The following is a 17,552-nucleotide window of genomic DNA, read 5'->3' as shown; positions in this document are numbered from 1 at the left end:
TCTTGTCATCTATGGTGGGCAGAGAGGGGAGCAGAGGGCCTGGATTCCTGAATCTTTGGTGGCTGCAGGGTGGGAGTGAGGCCCTGGTCCTGGAGGATAGAGGGGTGCGTCTCTCTGGGTCTGTTCCTGGCGCTGGGCCAGGTCTGAGTCACGCTGCTTGCTCCCTTCCTCCTCCCCAGCTCTCATTCACCTCCACACTGCAGCCAAGGGAGGCCCGTCCTGGTGTGGGCTGCTGCCTGTGGCCTTGGGCAGGCATGAGCAGAGGGGCTTGGGGTTGCCCGTCCTCCCCTACCATGCTGGGGCTTCCCTCCCCCTTCACTGAGCCCTGGTTAATTATAACTCTGACCTAAGTGCCCTGTGACGTCGCGCCCAGGCCAGCCCTGCCCAGGAGACCCAGCAACCAGGTAGGGGAGGGCCCAAGAGGACTCAGGCTTCCTGGGTGTGGGGAGTGTTTCTGTGGCAGTGCTGGGGATTCATCCAGCGACTAGGGAGGGGCGCCTGGGGGAGGAGCCTTGGACCCCTCTCCTGGCAGGTGTGTATGTCCCTATTGGTCTGATGAGACCCTCAGGTTGTCTGGGTGACGGGGCGGGCGGGGGGCAGAGGGCGGGGAAGCCAGGCTGGAGCAGATGTGACTTAAGGTAAAGCTGGTGCTCATGGAGACCAGCAGAGCCAGCCTGCCTTGGAATCACAGCTGCTTTCTCCTCCCTTGAGAGCCTTCTGTTTCCCAGGTCCATGTCTCAGCCATGCTCCCCATGGAGGTGCCCCAATCCCACCCAGGCCCCTCAGCGTTGCTTCTGCTGCAGCTGCTGCTGCCCCCCACATCTGCTTTCTTCCCCAACATCTGGAGCCTGCTGGCTGCCCCTGGCTCCATCACCCACCAAGACCTGACTGAGGAGGCAGCACTCAACGTCACCCTGCAGCTCTTCCTGGAGCAGCCGCCCCCAGGCCGCCCCCCTCTTCGTCTTGAGGACTTCCTGGTGAGCATCCTGGGTCCTGTCACACCCCTGCCAGATTCCCCAATTCCATGGGGCCTCTACTCGTTGAGGGTTCTGGTTGCCAAGAGAAGAAACACCTATGGCCCCACCCCTGCAGCAACAATACCCAGTAGTCTTGGTCCTGAAATTAGGAGTCTCCCTACTTAGAAAGGTCCAGGACTGGCTGGTGGCTCATGCCTGTAATCCCAGCACTTTGGGAAGCCAAGGCAGGTGGATCACGAGGTCAAGAGATAGAGACTATCCTGGCCAACATGGTGAAACCCCCTTCTCTACTAAAAATATAAAAATTAGCCGGGCATGGTGGCATGCACCTGTAGTCCCAGCTACTTGGGAGGCTGAGGCAGGAGAATCGCCTGAACCCAGGAGGTAGAAGTTGCAGGTGAGCTGAGATTGCGCCACAGTATTCCAGTGGCGACAGAGCAAGACCCTGTCTCAAAGAAAAGAAAAAAGAAAAGAAAGGTCCAGGACTTGCCCTCCTTAATAGGGGTCAGGACCCTCATAGCCAGCCTTCAGTGTAGGTTGCTGAGGTAAGGTGGGCAACGGTCAATCCAAGGGGCCTCCCTGGAGCCCCGTCCCCTGCTGTTCTCTGCAGGGTCGAACACTCCTTGCCGATGACCTCTTTGCTGCCTACTTTGGACCTGGGTCTCCTTCCCGGAGGTTCCGAGCAGCCTTAGGTGAGGTGTCTCGTGCCAATGCAGCCCAGGACTTCCTACCAACTTCCAAAAATGACCCCGACCTGCACTTTGATGCTGAGCGACTGGGTCAGGGACGTGCGCGCCTGGTAGGGGCTCTGCGGGAAACCCTGGTGGCAGCCAGAGCCCTTGACCACACCCTGGCCCGCCAGTGCCTCGGGGCTGCGCTCCATGCCCTGCAGGTGAGAACAGGGTTGGGGGGATGGTCAGAGGGGTCTTCACTTCCAGTGTGCCTGGCTGGGATGGATCCTGTCCTATGGTGCTTTCCTGATCATGCTTCTTCCACTCTGGAAAGGGTGGGCACTGGCAAGCAGTGCCCCAAGGCTGTGTCTCAGTCCCCACTTCCAAGCTGGAAGTGCTCCCTGTGGGAACAGAAAGGAGGGCACTGTGGCTGGAGAGAAGTGAGGGTGAGAGAGGAAGGCTTCGAGATCAGGGAGGTGAATGGAGTAGCACAAGTCGTGGGGCTCTACAGGCCAAGACAGGCCTTTGCCTGGACTCTGAGCTGGGAAGAGACACTGGGACAATTTCCACCTGGGCAAAGCTCTGGTCTGAGCAATGGAGAGAGGGCAGTGGAGGAGACTTGGGGTGTCTGGTGGGAGCAGCAAGGGTGGTAGGGGATTTTCTGGGTGGGAAACTCGAAGGAGTGGCATATTAGGACTGGAGATGTGAGAAGAATCAGACTAGTGCCTCATTCCCCTTCTCCTGTTCTCCGGACCAGGATTTCTACAGTCACAGCAATTGGGTGGAGCTGGGTGAGCAGCAGCCACACCCTCACCTCCTCTGGCCAAGGCAGGAGCTCCGAAACCTGGCACAAGGTACAGCTATGACCCTGGTGGTGATGTGGGAGCCCACAGGGCCACCTCCTCAGTTCACCCAGCCACCATGTGACATCCTGAGGTCTCAGAGGGTGTGATGTTACTTAATCTCCACAAGGACTGAGGTCTCCCAGTCCAAGCAATGCCTGACCCGGTTAAGCAGCTGCCCCAAGGTCACACAGGGAAGAGTATGGAGGATCACAGTCCCATCTGAAGTGTGGCTTCCTCCCCGCACTGACTCACACAGGGCCTTCTCTCACAGTCCCCTCATCCTCTTACCCAAAAATTGCCTCTTTTCCAAAACTCACAAAGGCCATAATCCCCACAGGATTGGTCCCTACATGCACTGTGGGGGATTTTTATTATTTATTTATTTTTTAGATGGAGTTTCACTCTGTCGTCCAGGCTGGAGTGCAGTGGTGAGATCTCGGCTCACTGCAACCTCTGCCTCCTGGGTTCAAGTGATTCTCCTGCCTCAGCCTCCCAAGTAGCTGGGATTACAGGCCTGCACCACCACACCTGGCTAATTTTGTATTTTTAGTAGAGGCAAGATTTCTCCATGTTGGTCAGTCTGGTCTCGAACTCTGGACCTCAGGTGATTTGCCTGCCTTGGCTTCCCAAAGTGCTGGGATTATAGGCGTGAGCCACTGCACCTGGCCTCCTTCTTCTTTATTTATGTATTTATTTACTTTTTAGAGATGAGGTCTCACTATGTTGCCCAGGCTGGTCTCAAACTCCTGGACTCAAGCAATCCACCCGCCTCGGCCTCCCAAAGTGCTGGGATTACAGACATGAGCCACCGCGCCCGGCCCGTTCTGTGTGTTCAAGCACAGCCGCACTCTCAAACATTCAGTCTCACTGTGGGCCCATGATCCTAGGTTTCAGGGTTTTGCCTCATCTCAGCTGGGAGGAAAAGCTGAAGAATTTGGGGTGGTTGGGGATAAAGGCTGGGAGTGGCAAAATCTTGGGTTCTAGCCCTGCCCTCTCTTTCCAGTGAGCGATCCTACCTGCTCCGATTGCGAGGGGTTGAGCTGCCCTGGGAATTGGCTGGGCTTCACCCTCCTCACCTCGGGCTACTTTGGAACTCATCCCCCCAAGCCTCCAGGTACCAGACAAGAAAGCTCCCCAGAAGTAATGGGAGAAAGCCACTCCCTGACCGGTCTCTGTCCTGTAGGCTCGCTTGCCTTGCTATGGCGTCTCCTCCTAGGAGGAGAGGATGCTGGGAACAGGGTGGGTGGAGAAAAGTCCCCTGAGGAGGCTGTGGTGGGGTTGGGGGAGGGGAGCAGCTTCTTCCTCCACTGATAGGATTTCTCTCTTGCCATAGGCAGCTTTGGGGGACTGGCTGGAGGGATCAGGAGATCCACCATGTGCTGTGGATTGACCACCATGCCCTGAGATTTACTCCAGAATTCCCCTCTACAAAGCATTATTATTATTATTTGAGATGGTGTTTCCTCTTTTTGCCCAGGCTGGATGGAGTGCAATGGCATGATCTTGGCTCACTGCAACCTCTACCTCCTGGGTTCAAGTGATTCTTTTGCCTTAGCCTCCCAAGTAGCTGGGATTACAGGCATATAGCGCCATGCCTGGCTAATTTGGTATTTTTAGTAGACAGGGTTTCATCATGTTTGCCAGGCTGGTCTTGAACTCCTGACCTCAGGTCATCTGCCTGCCTTGGCCTCTCAAAGTGTTGGGATTACAGGTGTGAGCCACTGCACCTGGCCATTATTATTATTATTATTATTATTATTATTATTATTATTTTGACTGAGTCTAGCTCTGTTGCCCAGGCTGGAGTGCAGTGGCACAATCTCAGCTCACTACAACCTCCACCTCCAGAGTTCAAGTGATTCTCCTGCCTCAGCCTCCTAAGTAGCTGGGATTACAAGCAGGCACCATCACACCTGGCTAATTTTTATATTTTTCGTAGAGACCGGGTTTCACCATGTTGGCCAGGCTGGTCTCCAGCTCCTGATCTCAGGTGATCTACCCGCCTCAGCCTCCCAAAGTGCCAGGATTACAGGTGTGAGCCACCATGCCCGGCCCCATCATCATTTCTTGCTGAGGGGTGAGAGGATCAGGCCAGGTCTGAAAGGGCCTCATTTCCTTAGGAGGCAGTGGGTTTTTGACCTCCACTATCCAGATCCCTTTCCCCAAATCAGGGAAATGTAGCCACGGGGGCCATTTTGACCGGAGCAGCTCCCAGCCACCTCGGGGAGGCATCAACAAGGACAGCACATCCCCAGGCTTCTCTCCTCACCACATGCTGCATCTCCAGGCTGCAAAACTGGCCCTTCTAGCCTCCATCCAGGCCTTCAGCCTTCTTCGAAGCCGCCTGGGAGACAGGGATTTCTCCAGGTGAGTGGCATCCTGGGGATGGACCCCCCCCATGTAAGAAACCAGGTGTGGGGACAAACGTGCAGACCCTTCACTGTGCCTCTGGCCTGCTCCCCAGGCTGCTGGACATCACCCCAGCGTCCAGCCTGAGCTTTGTCCTGGACACCACAGGCAGCATGGGTGAGGAGATCAATGCTGCCAAAATCCAGGCTCGCCACATTGTGGAGCAGCGCAGGGGCAGCCCCATGGAGCCTGTCCACTATGTCCTGGTGCCTTTTCATGACCCAGGTGAGTGTGGTCTGGCTAGGACAGTGGAGGGGAGGAAAATGCAAGGTAGGGGGTAAAGGGCTGTGGTGAGGAAGTGGCCTCGAGGTGGCATTTCCTGTAATGCTGAGTAAGCCTCTACTGTGAGCATACAGAAAATTAGCAGGAGCCTGGCTGGGGTGGCTCATGCCTATAATCCCAGAACTTTGGGAGGTGGAGGTGGGAGGATCCTTTGAGCCTAGGAGTTCAAGACCAACCTGGGCAACATAGACTCAGGCCTCTACAAAAAAATTAATAAAAATTATCTGGGTGTGGTGGCGCATGCCCATAGTCCCATCTACTTGGGAGGCTGAGGCAGGAAGATCACTCCACCCCAGGAAATTGAGGCTGCAGTGAGCCGTGATCGCACTACTGCACTCCAGGGCAGCCTGGGTGACACAGCAAGACCCTGTCTGTAAAAGAAAAGAGTTAGCTAGCAGCCTTTTCTCCCACTGTTTCTTGGAAAATATGGGAGCATTTCCCACATTTCATTTCATGGAAAATGGCAGCACTTTCCATGAGTTTAATGCATAATCCATGCTTCTGCTTTCTTAGGTTTTCATGCTAATAAGCCATTTTCTTTTTTTTTTTTAAAGATTGCTACAAAGATGTGTCCAAAATAAGCTATTTTCAATTCTCTTCATTTCCTATAGACTGAGATTGGGGTGAAGATGGGGTTGGTTGGGCCAGGCTTCTGGGAAGCGTCTGAGATAGCTAGCTGCATTATATTCCTTTCCCATTGATTAGAAGTTAGACTATCTGGCTTAAGTCTGTGCATCTTTAGGCTGACCATTTAAACTTTATTTGCCTCCATTTCATCATCCATTAAATGGGTTAGTACCTGCCTCACTCCCAGGGTTGAAATGATCAAATAAAATGTCTGCTGGACTGAGAGTTGCCTAAAGGTAGGGTTGAGTCTTATTTGTCTGCATGCATCCTGCAGTGACTGGCATTTAATAGAGACTTAGTGTGTGTTTAATGAAGGTATAAATAAAGAACTTAGCGCTTCGTATGTGTCAAATCACTAGCCTAAGATTTATAAAATCAACTCATTTAGTTTTCCCAATAAGTCTCTGAGGTAAGTGCTATTATTCTGTCTCTTTTCTGATGAGGAAACTTTTTTTTTTCCTTTGAAATAGAGGGAGAGTCTCACTCTGTCAGCCAGGATGGATTGCAGTGGTATGACCATGGCTCACAGCAGCCCTTGATTCAAGCAATCCTCCTGCCTCAGCCTCCTGAGTAGCTAGGACTATAGGCAAGCACCACCATATCCAGCTAATTTTTGTTATTTTTTTGTATAGATGGGGCCTCACTATGTTACCCAGTCTGAACTCGAACTCCTAGGTTCAAGTGATCCTCCCACCTCAGCTTCCCAAAGTGCTGGGATTATAGGTGTGACCAGTTTGTGTTTGTTTGTTTTTGAGTCTCAGCTCTCTCTCTAGGCTGGAGTGCAGCTGTGTGATCTCAGCTCACTGCAACCTCTGCCTCCTGGGTTCAAGCGATTCTCCTGTCTCAGCCTCCCTAGTAGCTGGGACTACAGGTGCTCACCACCGTGCCCAGCTAATTTTTGTATTTTTAGTAGAGATGGGGTTTCTCCATGTTGGTCAGGATGGTCTCAATCTCTTGACCTCGTCCCACCTCAGCCTCCCAAAGTGCTGGGATTATAGGCATGAGCCACCCTGCCTGGCCCTAGCTGTTGTGTGTGTGTGTTTTTTTATATGCACATGTATCCAATAAAGACCTACAGGAAATGCCACCGTTTTTTTGAGGGAGTGGAGGCCCACCTTCCCACCCACCAGGGACACCTAAGTCTGCCCTGCCCTCCCCGACCCTGCACTGACAATTATGAGTCTTATAATGGAATATTGTATTTTAATGTTTGTCCACTCCAGGAGCACAGCAGGCTTCTTGACTGGGGAGGTGGCTCTTGGTAGGAATGAGGGGAGCTCTTTTCTCACTTATCTTAACCTCCCTTCCCCTTCCCAGGGTTTGGCCCTGTGTTTACAACCAGTGACCCTGACAGCTTCTGGCAACAGCTTAATGAGATCCATGCCTTGGGGGGTGGAGATGAGCCTGAGATGTGCCTGTCAGCCCTACAGGTCTGTCCCCTCCCTTCTTCCCTTCTTATCCCCCCTTTCCTGGCCCCACCACCAGGGGGAGCTAGATCCCTCCCGAGGCTCCCCACCACCTTACCTAGATCCTCTAGCTTCACACCAGGATTCCCCGCTATACCCCCTTTTGCTTCATCCTCCTTGGCTCTGCCCATTCCCCTACTGCTGCCATTGTTAACACTGGCCCTCGCTTTCCCTGCCAGCTGGCCCTGCTGCACACACCGCCACTGTCAGACATCTTTGTCTTCACGGATGCCTCCCCCAAGGATGCCTTTCTCACCAACCAGGTGGAATCCCTGACTCAGGAGCGGCGCTGCCGGGTGAGCAGAGCTGATGAGAGATCCAGTGTTAGCTGCCCAGGGATGGGGGAGACCCTGTGATGACAGCCTCATAATGAGGGTTGCACCACACTATGGTGGCCCAACAAGCCTTGGTGCATGGTGGGAGAAGTGCACAATGAACGGAACATTTCCTGATGCCTTTAATGATACTCACGCACAGGAGGCCCTACCCTTAATAATGCTGAATTTGTGTTTGAACCTGCCCAATAAACAATGTGAAGAACTGGAAATCTAGTCACCAAAAATCCACTGTGACAGTTACAAGGGAGTGGCCAACTACTTTTTTTTGTTTTTGAGATAACATCTCACTCTGTTGTCCAAGCTAGAGTGCCGTGGGGAGATCTTGGCTCACTGCAACCTCCACTTCCCGGGTTCAATTGATTCTCCTGTCTGCCTCAGCCTCCCAAGTAGCTGGGGCTACAAGCATGCACTACCATGCCTGGCTAATTTTTTGTATTTTTAGGAGAGATGGGGTTTCACTATGTTGGCCAGACTTGTCTTGAACTCCTGACCTCGTGATACGCCCGCCTCAGCCTCCCGAAGTGCTGGGATTACAAGTGTTAGCCACTGCACCCGGGCAGTGGTGGCCAACTATTAACTGAAGGCAGGGGGTTATCACTGGGAGACCCCACTCTAGCAGCCCAAAGGCAGGCAGAGACCTTATCACAAGCCATCAACTCTGGAGAAAGCTTGAGCACAGGGATTCTCATTTATAATAACAGATGGCACTTGGACAACTCAATGACTGGGCTCTCTCTTCTGGCCTCAGGTAACATTCCTAGTGACTGAAGACCCATCAAGGGTTCAGGGCCGAGCTCGGCGTGAGGTCTTGTCCCCTCTGCGTTTTGAGCCATACAAAGCAGTGGCCCTTGCCTCGGGAGGAGAGGTGATTTTCACCAAAGACCAGCACATTCAGGACGTGGCAACCATTGTTGGGGAGAGCATGGCTGCCCTGGTGAGTAAGTGGGGGCCAGTGCGCTCACTTAGGAACTGAAGGATGATCAGGTTGCACCTCTCTTCTAATAGGAGAAAGGGGAATCACTGTCACTGCTGTGTTGCTCTTCCAGTCACGGGGCTGGAAAGGAAGTTTCTCTCCCTCTGAGATCCATGGCTAGCCACTGCAGAGAGAGAGAGGGAGAGAGAGTCGGAGGCTCACGCTGTCACCCAGGTTGCAGTGCAGTGGTGTGATCTCGGCTCACTGCATCCTCCACCTCCCAGGTTCAAGGGATTCTCCTGCCTCAGTCTCCCAAGTAGCTGGGATTACAGGCACCCAACACCAGGCCCGGCTAATTTTTGCATTTTTTTAGTAAAGCTGGGGTTTCACCATTTTTTTGGCCAGGCTGGTTTTGAACTCCTGACTTCAAGTGATCCACCCACCTTGGCCTCCCACAATGCTGGGATTACAGGCATGAGCCAGAGTGCCCAGCCTGCATTGTCCTTTCATATCAGTAAACCCCTCCTCACTTGGCCTCCAGTTTTCTGTCCTCAGGGTTACCACAGGAAGTCCTGTGGTAACAGGACTTCTTTTTTTTTTTGGGGGGGGGGGTTGTATTCTGTAGAGACAGGGTCTCACTATGTTGACTAGACTGGTCTTGAACCCCTGGTCTCAAGTGATCCTCCTGTGTTGGTCTCCCAGGTGCTGGGATTACAGGCATGAACCACCACACCTGGCCTGTCATCTTTTAATGGGGTACAAGATGTGATTGTCTAATCCTGACTCCCTCGCCTCCAACTTTGTCACTGACAATAACTTCATCCCTGGCCCTGTGCCCCTCTCTCACTGGTATCCCTTTCACCGTGTGTGACATGGTTTCTTTCTATCTCCCCTTTCTTCTGTATTTGTTCCCACCTGATCCCATACTTCATCATCTCCCCCATTTCCTGGTCCTGCCCATCCCTCAAGGTGACTCTTCCCCTGGACCCTCCTGTTGTGGTGCCTGGGCAGCCACTTGTGTTCACTGTGGATGGGCTGCTCCAGAGGATCACAGTCCGGATCCACGGAGACATCAGCAGCTTCTGGATCAAGAACCCTGCAGGTACCTTTGAAGGCAGAGGGAAGAATGGGGCCTGGGGAATAGACAATCGGGGGAGTGTACTCAGGGAGAGCAAGTGTTTCATGTGACAATTCTTCCCTTACCCCAGGGGTCTCCCAGGGCCAGGAGGAAGGCATGGGTCCTCTAGGTCACACTCGCCGCTTTGGGCAGTTCTGGATGGTGACCATGGATGACCCTCTGCAGACAGGAACCTGGGAGATCCAGGTCACAGCTGAGGGCACCCCCGGGGTTAGAGTGCAAGGTAAGGAGGGAGGTGTTCCTGGGAAGGGGAAGGAGAGACTGCAGGCCTCAGAGAGCACTATCAGTCACACTCCTTTAGGGAAGAGTTCTGACTGCCTTTGCCCTCTCCCAGCCCATACCTCCCTGGACTTCCTCTTCCACTTTGGGATCCCCATGGAGGATGGACCCCACCCTGGCCTCTATCCCCTGACTCAGCCAGTTGCAGGTACATCTATTCCCTGAGCCCCCCTCCCACATAACCCCCAGTTTTTAATATCTCTCTATATTTATATATCTATAATGTATATATTTATACATATGCATAATTTTATATTGAGTAATAATTTATGTAATGTGCACTAAAGTGTATAGTTTGATGGATTTCATATAATACGCCCAGTTCAGGATATAGAACATTTCCAACACCCCAGAACTCCCTCCTGATGCTCCCCATTAGTAACCCTCGAAGATGACCTCTTTTCCCCATCCATGCTCCCCAGAGGGAACCCCTATTTTGAAGGCCATTAATTCTTTTCTCCCTGTGTCTCTGAATCTCACAATGTTCTCCCCTCCTTGCCCCTGTCCCAGGTCTTCAGACCCAGCTGCTGGTAGAAGTGACAGGGCTGGGTTCCAGAGTCAATCCCGGGGATCCTCAGCCGCATTTCTCCCATGTCATCCTTCGAGGGGTCCCCGAGGGTGCCGAACTAGGCCAGGTGCCCTTGGAGCCCGTGGGACCCCCAGAGCGAGGTCTCCTCGCAGCCTCGCTGCCGGCCACGCTGCTGTCAACCCCTAGACCCTTCTCCCTGGAGCTGATTGGCCAGGACGGAGTGGGGCGGCGCCTGCACAGGGCTGCCCCTCAGCCTAGCACTGTGGTCCCTGTTCTTCTGGAGGTGAGACGTTAGGGGAAGGTGCGGCTGGCGCTGGAGAAGAGTTGGAGCGGCCCCTTCCCTGATGAGCCCTTCTCTGCAGCTTAGCGGCCCCTCGGGTTTCTTGGCCCCGGGCAGCAAGGTCCCGCTCAGTCTCCGCGTCGCCAGCTTCTGGGGCCCTCAGGATCTTGACCTTAGGACATCCGTCAACCCCAGCTTCCCCCTCACCTCCAACCTCTCCAGGTGAGGCCCCTGAACCCTTCAGCTCCCTCTGGCATCTTGCCCGACCCATGCTTATCCCAAGTCCCGCCCCTGGCCCCTTCCGATTGGCCCTCAGAATCCTGCTCTCCCCTCCCGTGCCCCTACAGGCGTCCTCTGGCTCTGGGCTCTGGCAACCTGGGGCTTCAGCACGACGCCCATGTTCTCTCCTCAGGGCTCACTTGGAACTGAATGAGTCCGCCTGGGGCCGCCTGTGGCTGGAGGTCCCAGACTCAGCGGCCCCAGATTCCGTGGTGATGGTGACTGTGACTGCCGCGGGACGAGAAGCCAGCCCAGTGCCCCCGACTCATGCTTTCCTCCGGCTCCTGGTGCTGGCCCCAGCCCGGCAGGTGAGAGGCACCGCTACTTTCCATCACAGGGTAGGCAAGGCACCGGGAGCGTGATGTAAGTTTAATGTGGGTACAGCTCTAGCACACCCTGTCATTCTCTTCCTCTTCCCTGCAGGACCAGCTCGCTGCCCCTACCCACTCACATGACCCTGTCTTCACCACGGCCACCCCTGCCTTTTGCCCCTTCACATTGGTGACTCAAGGCAGGGCTGGGGCAGGGCTGTCGGGCAGCCTGTGGTGGGGCACAATTGGAGGAGTGCTGCTTCTGCTAGGCCTGGACTCCTGGTGACACAACAGTCTCTACGGGGATGGGTCTCCGGAACTATTTTCAACCTGCCCCATTGGTAAGAAGAAGTGGGACACATTTGCCACATAGGCCTTAGGACCTTACCTCTCCTAGATTTTTTTTTTTGAGACGGAGTCACCATATTGGCCAGGCTGGTCTTGAACTCTGACCTCATGATCCTCCTGCCTCGGCCTCCCAAAGTGCTGGGATTACAGACGTGAGCCATTGTGCCTGACCAGCCACCATGCCTGGCCTCTTTTCTTTTCTTTTTCCTTCCTTTTTTTTTGAGACGGAGTTTCACTGTTGTTACCCAGGCTGGAGTGCAATGGCATGATCTCAGCTCACCGCAACCTCCGTCTCCTCGGTTCAAGCAATTCTCCTGCCTCAGCCTCCCGAGTAGCTGGGACTACAGGCACGCGCCACCATGCCCAGCTAATTTTCGTATTTTTAGTAGAGACAGGGTTTCACCATGTTGACCAGGATGGTCTCGATCTCTTGACCTTGTGATCCACCGCCTCCCAAAGTGCTGGGATGATAGGCGTGAGCCACCGCACCCGGACCCTTTCTTTCTCTTTATTTTCTTTCTCTTCCTCTCTTCCTTCCTTCCTTTCTTTTCTCTCTCTCTCTCCCTCCCTTCCTTCCTTTTCTTGAGACAGAGTTTTGTTCATGTCGCTCAAGCTGGAGTGGAATGGCACAATCTAGGCTCACTGCAGCCTTCACCTCCTGGGTTCAAGCGATTCTCCTGCCTCAGCTTCCCCAGTAGCTGGGATCACAGGTGCCCACCACTATGTCCAGCTACTTTTTTGTATTTTTAGTAAGAGACAGGGTTTCACCATGTTGGCCAGGCTGGCTGGTCTTGAACCCCTGACCTCATATGATCCACCTGACTTGGTTTCCCAAAGAGCTGAGATTGCAGGTGTGAGCCACCACACCTAGCCAATGAAGGTTTTTCTTTTTTCTCCACATCCCTTCCCTTTCTTAAAAACTGCAAGACTGGGGCTGAATGCAGTGGCTCACGTCTGTAATCCCAGTACTCTGGGAGGCTGAGGCAGGAGGATAGCTTGATTTCAGGAGGTCGAGGCTGCAGTAAACTGTGGTCGCATCACTGCAGTACAGCCTGGGCAACAGTGAGATCCTATCTCGGAAACAAAACAAAACAGAAAACCCTGCAAGACTGGGATATATGGCAATGGATTTTCCCACAGTGCACTTTTCCTAACCCTATGAGAAACAAACAAAGACATTTTTGGAGAAAGTTGCTTTCTGGAGCAGCTTCGGTTTTATTTTTGTATTTAAGGCTGAAGGACAGTTTCAATAAACATATCGGCCAGGTGCGGTGGCTCAAGCCTGTAATCCCAGCACTTTGGGAGGCCAAGGCGGGTGGATCACGAGGTCAAGAGATCAAGACCATCCTGGTCAAATTGGTGAAACCCCGTCTCTACTAAAGATACAAAAAATTAGCTGGGCATGGTGGCGCGTGCCTGTAATCCCAGCTACTCAGGAGGCTGGGAGGCAGGAGAATTGCCTGAACCCAGGAGGCGGAGGTTGCGGTGAGCCGAGATCGTGCCTTTGCACTCCAGCCTGGGTAACAAGAGTGAAACTCCGTCTCAAAAAACAAACAAACAGACAAACAAAAAACATACCTTCTCCCCAGAGGGATTTCAAAGAAAGACCATTTTTGCATTTCATATAGGGGAGAATGAGGACATGTGACACCAAGAAGATGAAAGAAAGTTTTCAGGAGTAGAGGAGACACTTTACACCAAGATGTCTGAACTTTATTGACTTACTACTGGAGCCATTTTTTAGCTGTTAAGAAGCGGAATAAGGAGCCTGGGGCTTCTGACTCTTTCACCAGACTTAGGGGAGTGAGAGGAAGGTTTAGACATGGGTAGGGCCTCTTGGCCCCTTAGGGCAGCCCCACTGAGCCATCTCCTCCTTTGGCTGGGTGACTCCTTTCTGCTGCCTTGACAACTCCTGGAGGAGAGGAGAAACAGACAGGGCCTCTGGGATCCTCCCTGCCCTGTAGGGTGTGGCTCCTGCCCTCTCCCTTGAAGTTTACCTGTTGCTGCCACAAGTTCGGCTTCCTTGGTCTTTCCTTTGAATCCTGGGTGGTGCAGGAACTAGCCTTGTTCAGTGTACTTGGGGAGAACTGGAGGGGAAATTTGCTGTGTTTTCTGTTAAGCCAGCACTGACCCCAACAACTCCCCTCTCTAGTCCCACTTCCCAAAAGTCTAAACTGAAAACAATAAACTCACCTTCTCCTGAATCAGATTCTGCAAACAGATGTTCACCTTTTGAATCTGGGCTAACTGGGGGCCACCAGGTTCTGGGTGTAAATCTGTCAGAAAATTCTAGAGGAGGAGTTGAAGGCTGACAACATGGTGAAAACCTGAGGTCCATCTGCCACTCTATTCCTGTCACCACAGGCCATCCGTCTCCTCATCTGGATCCCCTCATCCCAGTACCCTCCCAGGCAGGTGGGAAAATCCAATACTCGCACCTCCATCTCTTTAGAGCTGATGTCAGTTCCTTTACCCACTCAAATAGCACAATAACCCCTTTCACTACTCTTCATGGAGCCTCCCTGTCCATCCCTGCCCCATTGGAATAATCCAGGCCACGCCCTCATCTCCATGGAGTGATCCAAATCCCTCTGAATGGAATGCAGACCAGCTTCCTCCAGCCCCAACAATGAGCACCAACTTAACACTTGGTGGCATCCTGTCATTATGATGCTGCCTCCAACTCATGATCTCTGACCATTAACTCTCCCCTCTCCAGAGTGGTCTCAGGCTGTGTCTATACATTCCGTGCTCCTCCCTCCCTGGCCCTCCCCCAATTCACACAGAGGGGCAGCCCCCTTACCTCACCGAGGGCCCCCAGATGTAGCTGCTGTCGATGTGCCTCCCTCAGACGGTCTTCAAACCAGGTCTGGCCATGCTTTAGCAGCTCCAGCCCCTGCCACAGGGCATCCTGTTCTCTCTCCAGAGCCTGCATCCTCCGCAGCTTGGAAGGCAAACACAGAGGCTGACTCTTGTGCTACAGCAGGGCTCTGGGTCATGGTCCTTCCTCTCTACCCCTGTTTGGGTTCACTGTGTGGTCACTGAGTGTGAGCCCAGACTGGCTACTGAGGACCTGAAGGGCAAGAGGAGGCAGACGAGAACACTGTGGGCCCTCAAGTTGAGTGGAAATATAAAGGGCAGATCTATGGAGAAAGACTTCCCCTGGGACCTCTTGCTGGGCTGATACTCACCCAAAGGAAGAAGCTCTGGGCCCCTGGGTCTTGGCGGCTTGTCCCCAGCGGCAGCAACAGGACCGTGTAGGGAGCCTGCACCGAGGGCAGCCCACCAGGGCCCTGGCTCCCCATGGCTCTGAGGTGGGAACAGTGGAGCCACTCCCACTGGTGTAGCCTGGACTGTCCCTCCCCTCCATCCCTGCCTTGCACCCATCCTGCTTCTGTCAGCCTCTCAGGCCCCTTCCTGCTGTGTCCTGTCTGAGGCTGGGTGTTCCCACTTGAGAAGAGAGACCATCTCCCATGGGCCCCTTTGTCTTCCCTCTAATCTGTTTTTGTAGGGCCTCTGTGAAGTGGTTCGTTCTCATGAAGTCTCCTTGGGTAGAATCCGAGGGTCTTCCTACAGCAATGACACTACTTTCACTGAGGCAGGAGGGCAGGTTCCCCTGTGGATTCCTGCTCTGTGTTTCAGCTCTTTCCTAGTCTCTTTGTTTTGGCTGGCCTAAAGAAACAATACCTTTCTCCAAAATAAACTTTATTCCTGATATGAAACAAAATTTCCAGAGAAACTAAAAATTCTGGGTCTGAAGGAGATAAGAAAACAAAGAGGGCATGGCAGCCCACTGGGGTCTCAGGAGGCTGAGAAGGGCACAGGAGGGACTCTCAGAGGATGCTGGTGGCAGCAGGCAGCACTTCCTGGCTCATGAAAACGTTCAAGTCCAGGTTAGGATCTTCCAAATCCAGTTTCATAAACTTATCCACTAATGTCTGGCAACTGAAGAAAGAGAAAAAGCGAGATTTATGGGAGAATGGACAACTAAGTCCCTGGGCAGAGGGGAGAGGCTGTGGCACAGAAAACCTGGGATCTTGAAGATTTAGGGATTTCAGAAAGAAATGATGTGTTTCTGAAGAGCAAAGTGCTGGAGGAAAGATGAGTCCCTGAAAAGGGGAGAAGAGCCATAGGAGAAGATGCAGAGAGTGAAGACACTGGGGCCACGCACTCACTTTTCCATTTGGTTCTTTTTTAGCAAATCCTTGACAGGCTTGATGGGTTTTCCACTTCGGATCAAGTCTGAGACCTAGGAACAGCAAGCAACAAGGTTGGAGAGCTGAGGGGAGTTGGGGAAGAGAAGGGGAAATAAGAGTCAGAAATTCTGTGGACCTAGACCCAGGCCCAACAGGAGTAGGAATGGAAGGGAGCTCTGAGGTGCAGGTGGTTGTGCATTTGGATCTCATCACCTCCTTGCCACGAGCCACGAGTCTGTTGGGAAGCCCAGCCTGGACAGCCGTGTGGGAAGCATGGCTTGCCTTCGCCACACCTTCGCAAACCTGATAGAAGAAGACCAGGTCGTTGCCATCCTCACAGGTCTCCATGGTCTTAAAAGAGAATAAAAGACAGTGTATTGTCAATCACCTCCTTCCTGTCCTGAAACCTTTGGCCAATCCCTGTGGGGAGGGAGAAAAGGGAAGGGATGTGGCCTCTGTACTGAAGGAGCCCTTGTTCTGATAGAGGAGCCGTCTCCACCGCTGGGAAATGCAGAGCCTAGGGGCCCCCGAGGGGCTAGATTGGTCTCCTCACCAAATACTGCACCAGGGGCCCTTGTGGCAGCAGCTGTAGCTGAACAAGGCTCAGAAAGTTGGTGGCCACAAAGATGTGGGGGCATGTGCGTCCAAGTGCCAGCCAGTGTCGGAGCACAGCGGCCAGAAGTGCAAGCCCATCCACCTGCAAAGAAGGCAGAGATTAGGGTTCAGAGCCATGGGGATCCCATGTATCCCCCTGGCCTTTCCCTATCTTATGTTCGGTTTCTTTTCTGCCCACACAGCCCTATTTTATTCCAGAGGTCCAGCCTCACTCTCATGCTCCTTCATCCTCCTCTGTTTTCCCCTCCTTAGTTTCTCCCCTCACCGTGTTGGTTCCCTTTCCGAATTCATCAATGAGGACCAGCGACTGTGCAGTGGCATTGTTCACTGCTTTCGCCACCTGCTGGGCGTAAGGTGGAAAAGGGAAAGTTAGTACTGGAGGCCTGTAATGCACTGACCACAGTTGACCTATGAATAAAGATGTATATACGACACCCCCACTGCACTGCAAGTTCTAGAATGGTGAGGTGCATGCTTTGTTCATCCTCTCGTTGCCAACAGTGACTCACACGAAGCAAGCATTGTGTTGGGAGGCAGAGGTGGGCGGATCACCTGAGGTCAGGAGTTCAAGACCAGCCTGGCCAACATGGTGAAACCCCATATTTAATATTTAAAATAAAAAAAAGAAATAAAAAAATAAAAATAAGAAATATTTGTGGTATTGATTCTTTCTGTCTCTGACCCTAGTGCTTCCCACCTTTAATAGTGCTTCCCACCTTTAGTATAGAGGGCATGCAGCAGCGAGCATGCTTTCCTGTTCTGAGCATTTTCAGGGGTTCCTTCCCATTACCGCTCCCTCAATCCCACCTCCCTTTGCTCCCTTTGACCTGGTTGAGGTCGATCATGAAGGTGGAGAGGCCAAGGGAGATGGATTCACAGCTATGAATTCGCGTGAAGATGGCATCTACTGCTCCAATTTCGGCCTCCTCTGCTGGCACAAAGCTGCCTACCAGGGCCATGAATACGATCAAGCCTACCTGAATGGGGAAGGAGACAGGGCCTGGGGCCTGGTGCTATGGGCTGAGGTGAAAGAGAGGCTCAAGGCATGA

The 17,552-nt window shown here is 53.0% G+C and overlaps 3 protein-coding genes across 16 annotated transcripts in view; 1 reads left to right on the top strand and 2 right to left on the bottom strand.

Annotated features, from left to right (window-relative positions):
- Nucleotides 1-4: 4 nt before the first annotated feature.
- VWA7 (von Willebrand factor A domain containing 7) lies at nucleotides 5-16,275 on the top strand. 7 transcript variants are annotated; one of them, XM_078368827.1, is made up of 19 exons: nucleotides 5-104; nucleotides 352-404; nucleotides 729-977; nucleotides 1,588-1,869; nucleotides 2,406-2,502; nucleotides 3,497-3,607; nucleotides 4,665-4,860; nucleotides 4,958-5,127; nucleotides 7,129-7,241; nucleotides 7,457-7,573; nucleotides 8,364-8,549; nucleotides 9,540-9,630; nucleotides 9,737-9,889; nucleotides 10,001-10,093; nucleotides 10,456-10,757; nucleotides 10,837-10,976; nucleotides 11,167-11,341; nucleotides 11,457-11,685; nucleotides 15,891-16,275. In XM_078368827.1, the coding sequence occupies exons 3-18, from the start codon at nucleotides 744-746 to the stop codon at nucleotides 11,628-11,630; spliced, it is 2,634 nt and encodes an 877-aa protein (XP_078224953.1). In that variant the 5' UTR covers nucleotides 5-104; nucleotides 352-404; nucleotides 729-743; the 3' UTR covers nucleotides 11,631-11,685; nucleotides 15,891-16,275. The 7 variants fall into 7 exon arrangements, with proteins under 7 accessions (XP_078224953.1, XP_078224950.1, XP_078224952.1 ...); XM_078368824.1 differs by having other exon boundaries at nucleotides 9,498-9,630; XM_078368826.1 differs by having other exon boundaries at nucleotides 5-404.
- On the bottom strand, nucleotides 13,384-15,003 carry SAPCD1 (suppressor APC domain containing 1). 2 transcript variants are annotated; one of them, XM_002746389.6, is made up of 5 exons: nucleotides 14,884-15,003; nucleotides 14,496-14,636; nucleotides 13,886-13,981; nucleotides 13,690-13,779; nucleotides 13,384-13,604 (listed from the first exon to the last, which is right to left on the bottom strand). In XM_002746389.6, exons 1-5 carry the CDS (start codon nucleotides 14,995-14,997, stop codon nucleotides 13,509-13,511), a joined length of 537 nt encoding a protein of 178 aa, XP_002746435.3. In that variant the 5' UTR covers nucleotides 14,998-15,003; the 3' UTR covers nucleotides 13,384-13,508. The 2 variants fall into 2 exon arrangements, with proteins under 2 accessions (XP_002746435.3, XP_054109792.1); XM_054253817.2 differs by having other exon boundaries at nucleotides 13,384-13,779.
- The window catches only part of MSH5 (mutS homolog 5), a 22,011-nt gene continuing 19,839 nt past the window's right edge, over nucleotides 15,381-17,552 (bottom strand). For 4 of the 7 annotated variants that reach the window (XM_035295265.3, XM_078368815.1, XM_035295268.3 and 1 more), the window contains 4 exons: nucleotides 17,331-17,480; nucleotides 16,769-16,843; nucleotides 16,442-16,585; nucleotides 15,381-16,239 (listed from right to left, as the gene is read on the bottom strand). In XM_035295265.3, coding sequence (XP_035151156.3) covers nucleotides 15,526-16,239; nucleotides 16,442-16,585; nucleotides 16,769-16,843; nucleotides 17,331-17,480 — 1,083 coding nt within the window. In that variant the 3' untranslated portion in view covers nucleotides 15,381-15,525. The remainder of the gene's footprint in view (nucleotides 16,240-16,441; nucleotides 16,586-16,768; nucleotides 16,844-17,330; nucleotides 17,481-17,552) is intronic. The other 3 variants (XM_078368819.1, XM_078368820.1, XM_078368818.1) reach the window with 2 other exon arrangements.

This window comes from Callithrix jacchus, chromosome 4, assembly GCF_049354715.1.
Source record: "Callithrix jacchus isolate 240 chromosome 4, calJac240_pri, whole genome shotgun sequence".
Lineage (NCBI taxonomy): Eukaryota > Metazoa > Chordata > Mammalia > Primates > Cebidae > Callithrix > Callithrix jacchus.
This window is presented reverse-complemented; position numbering and strand designations above follow the sequence as displayed.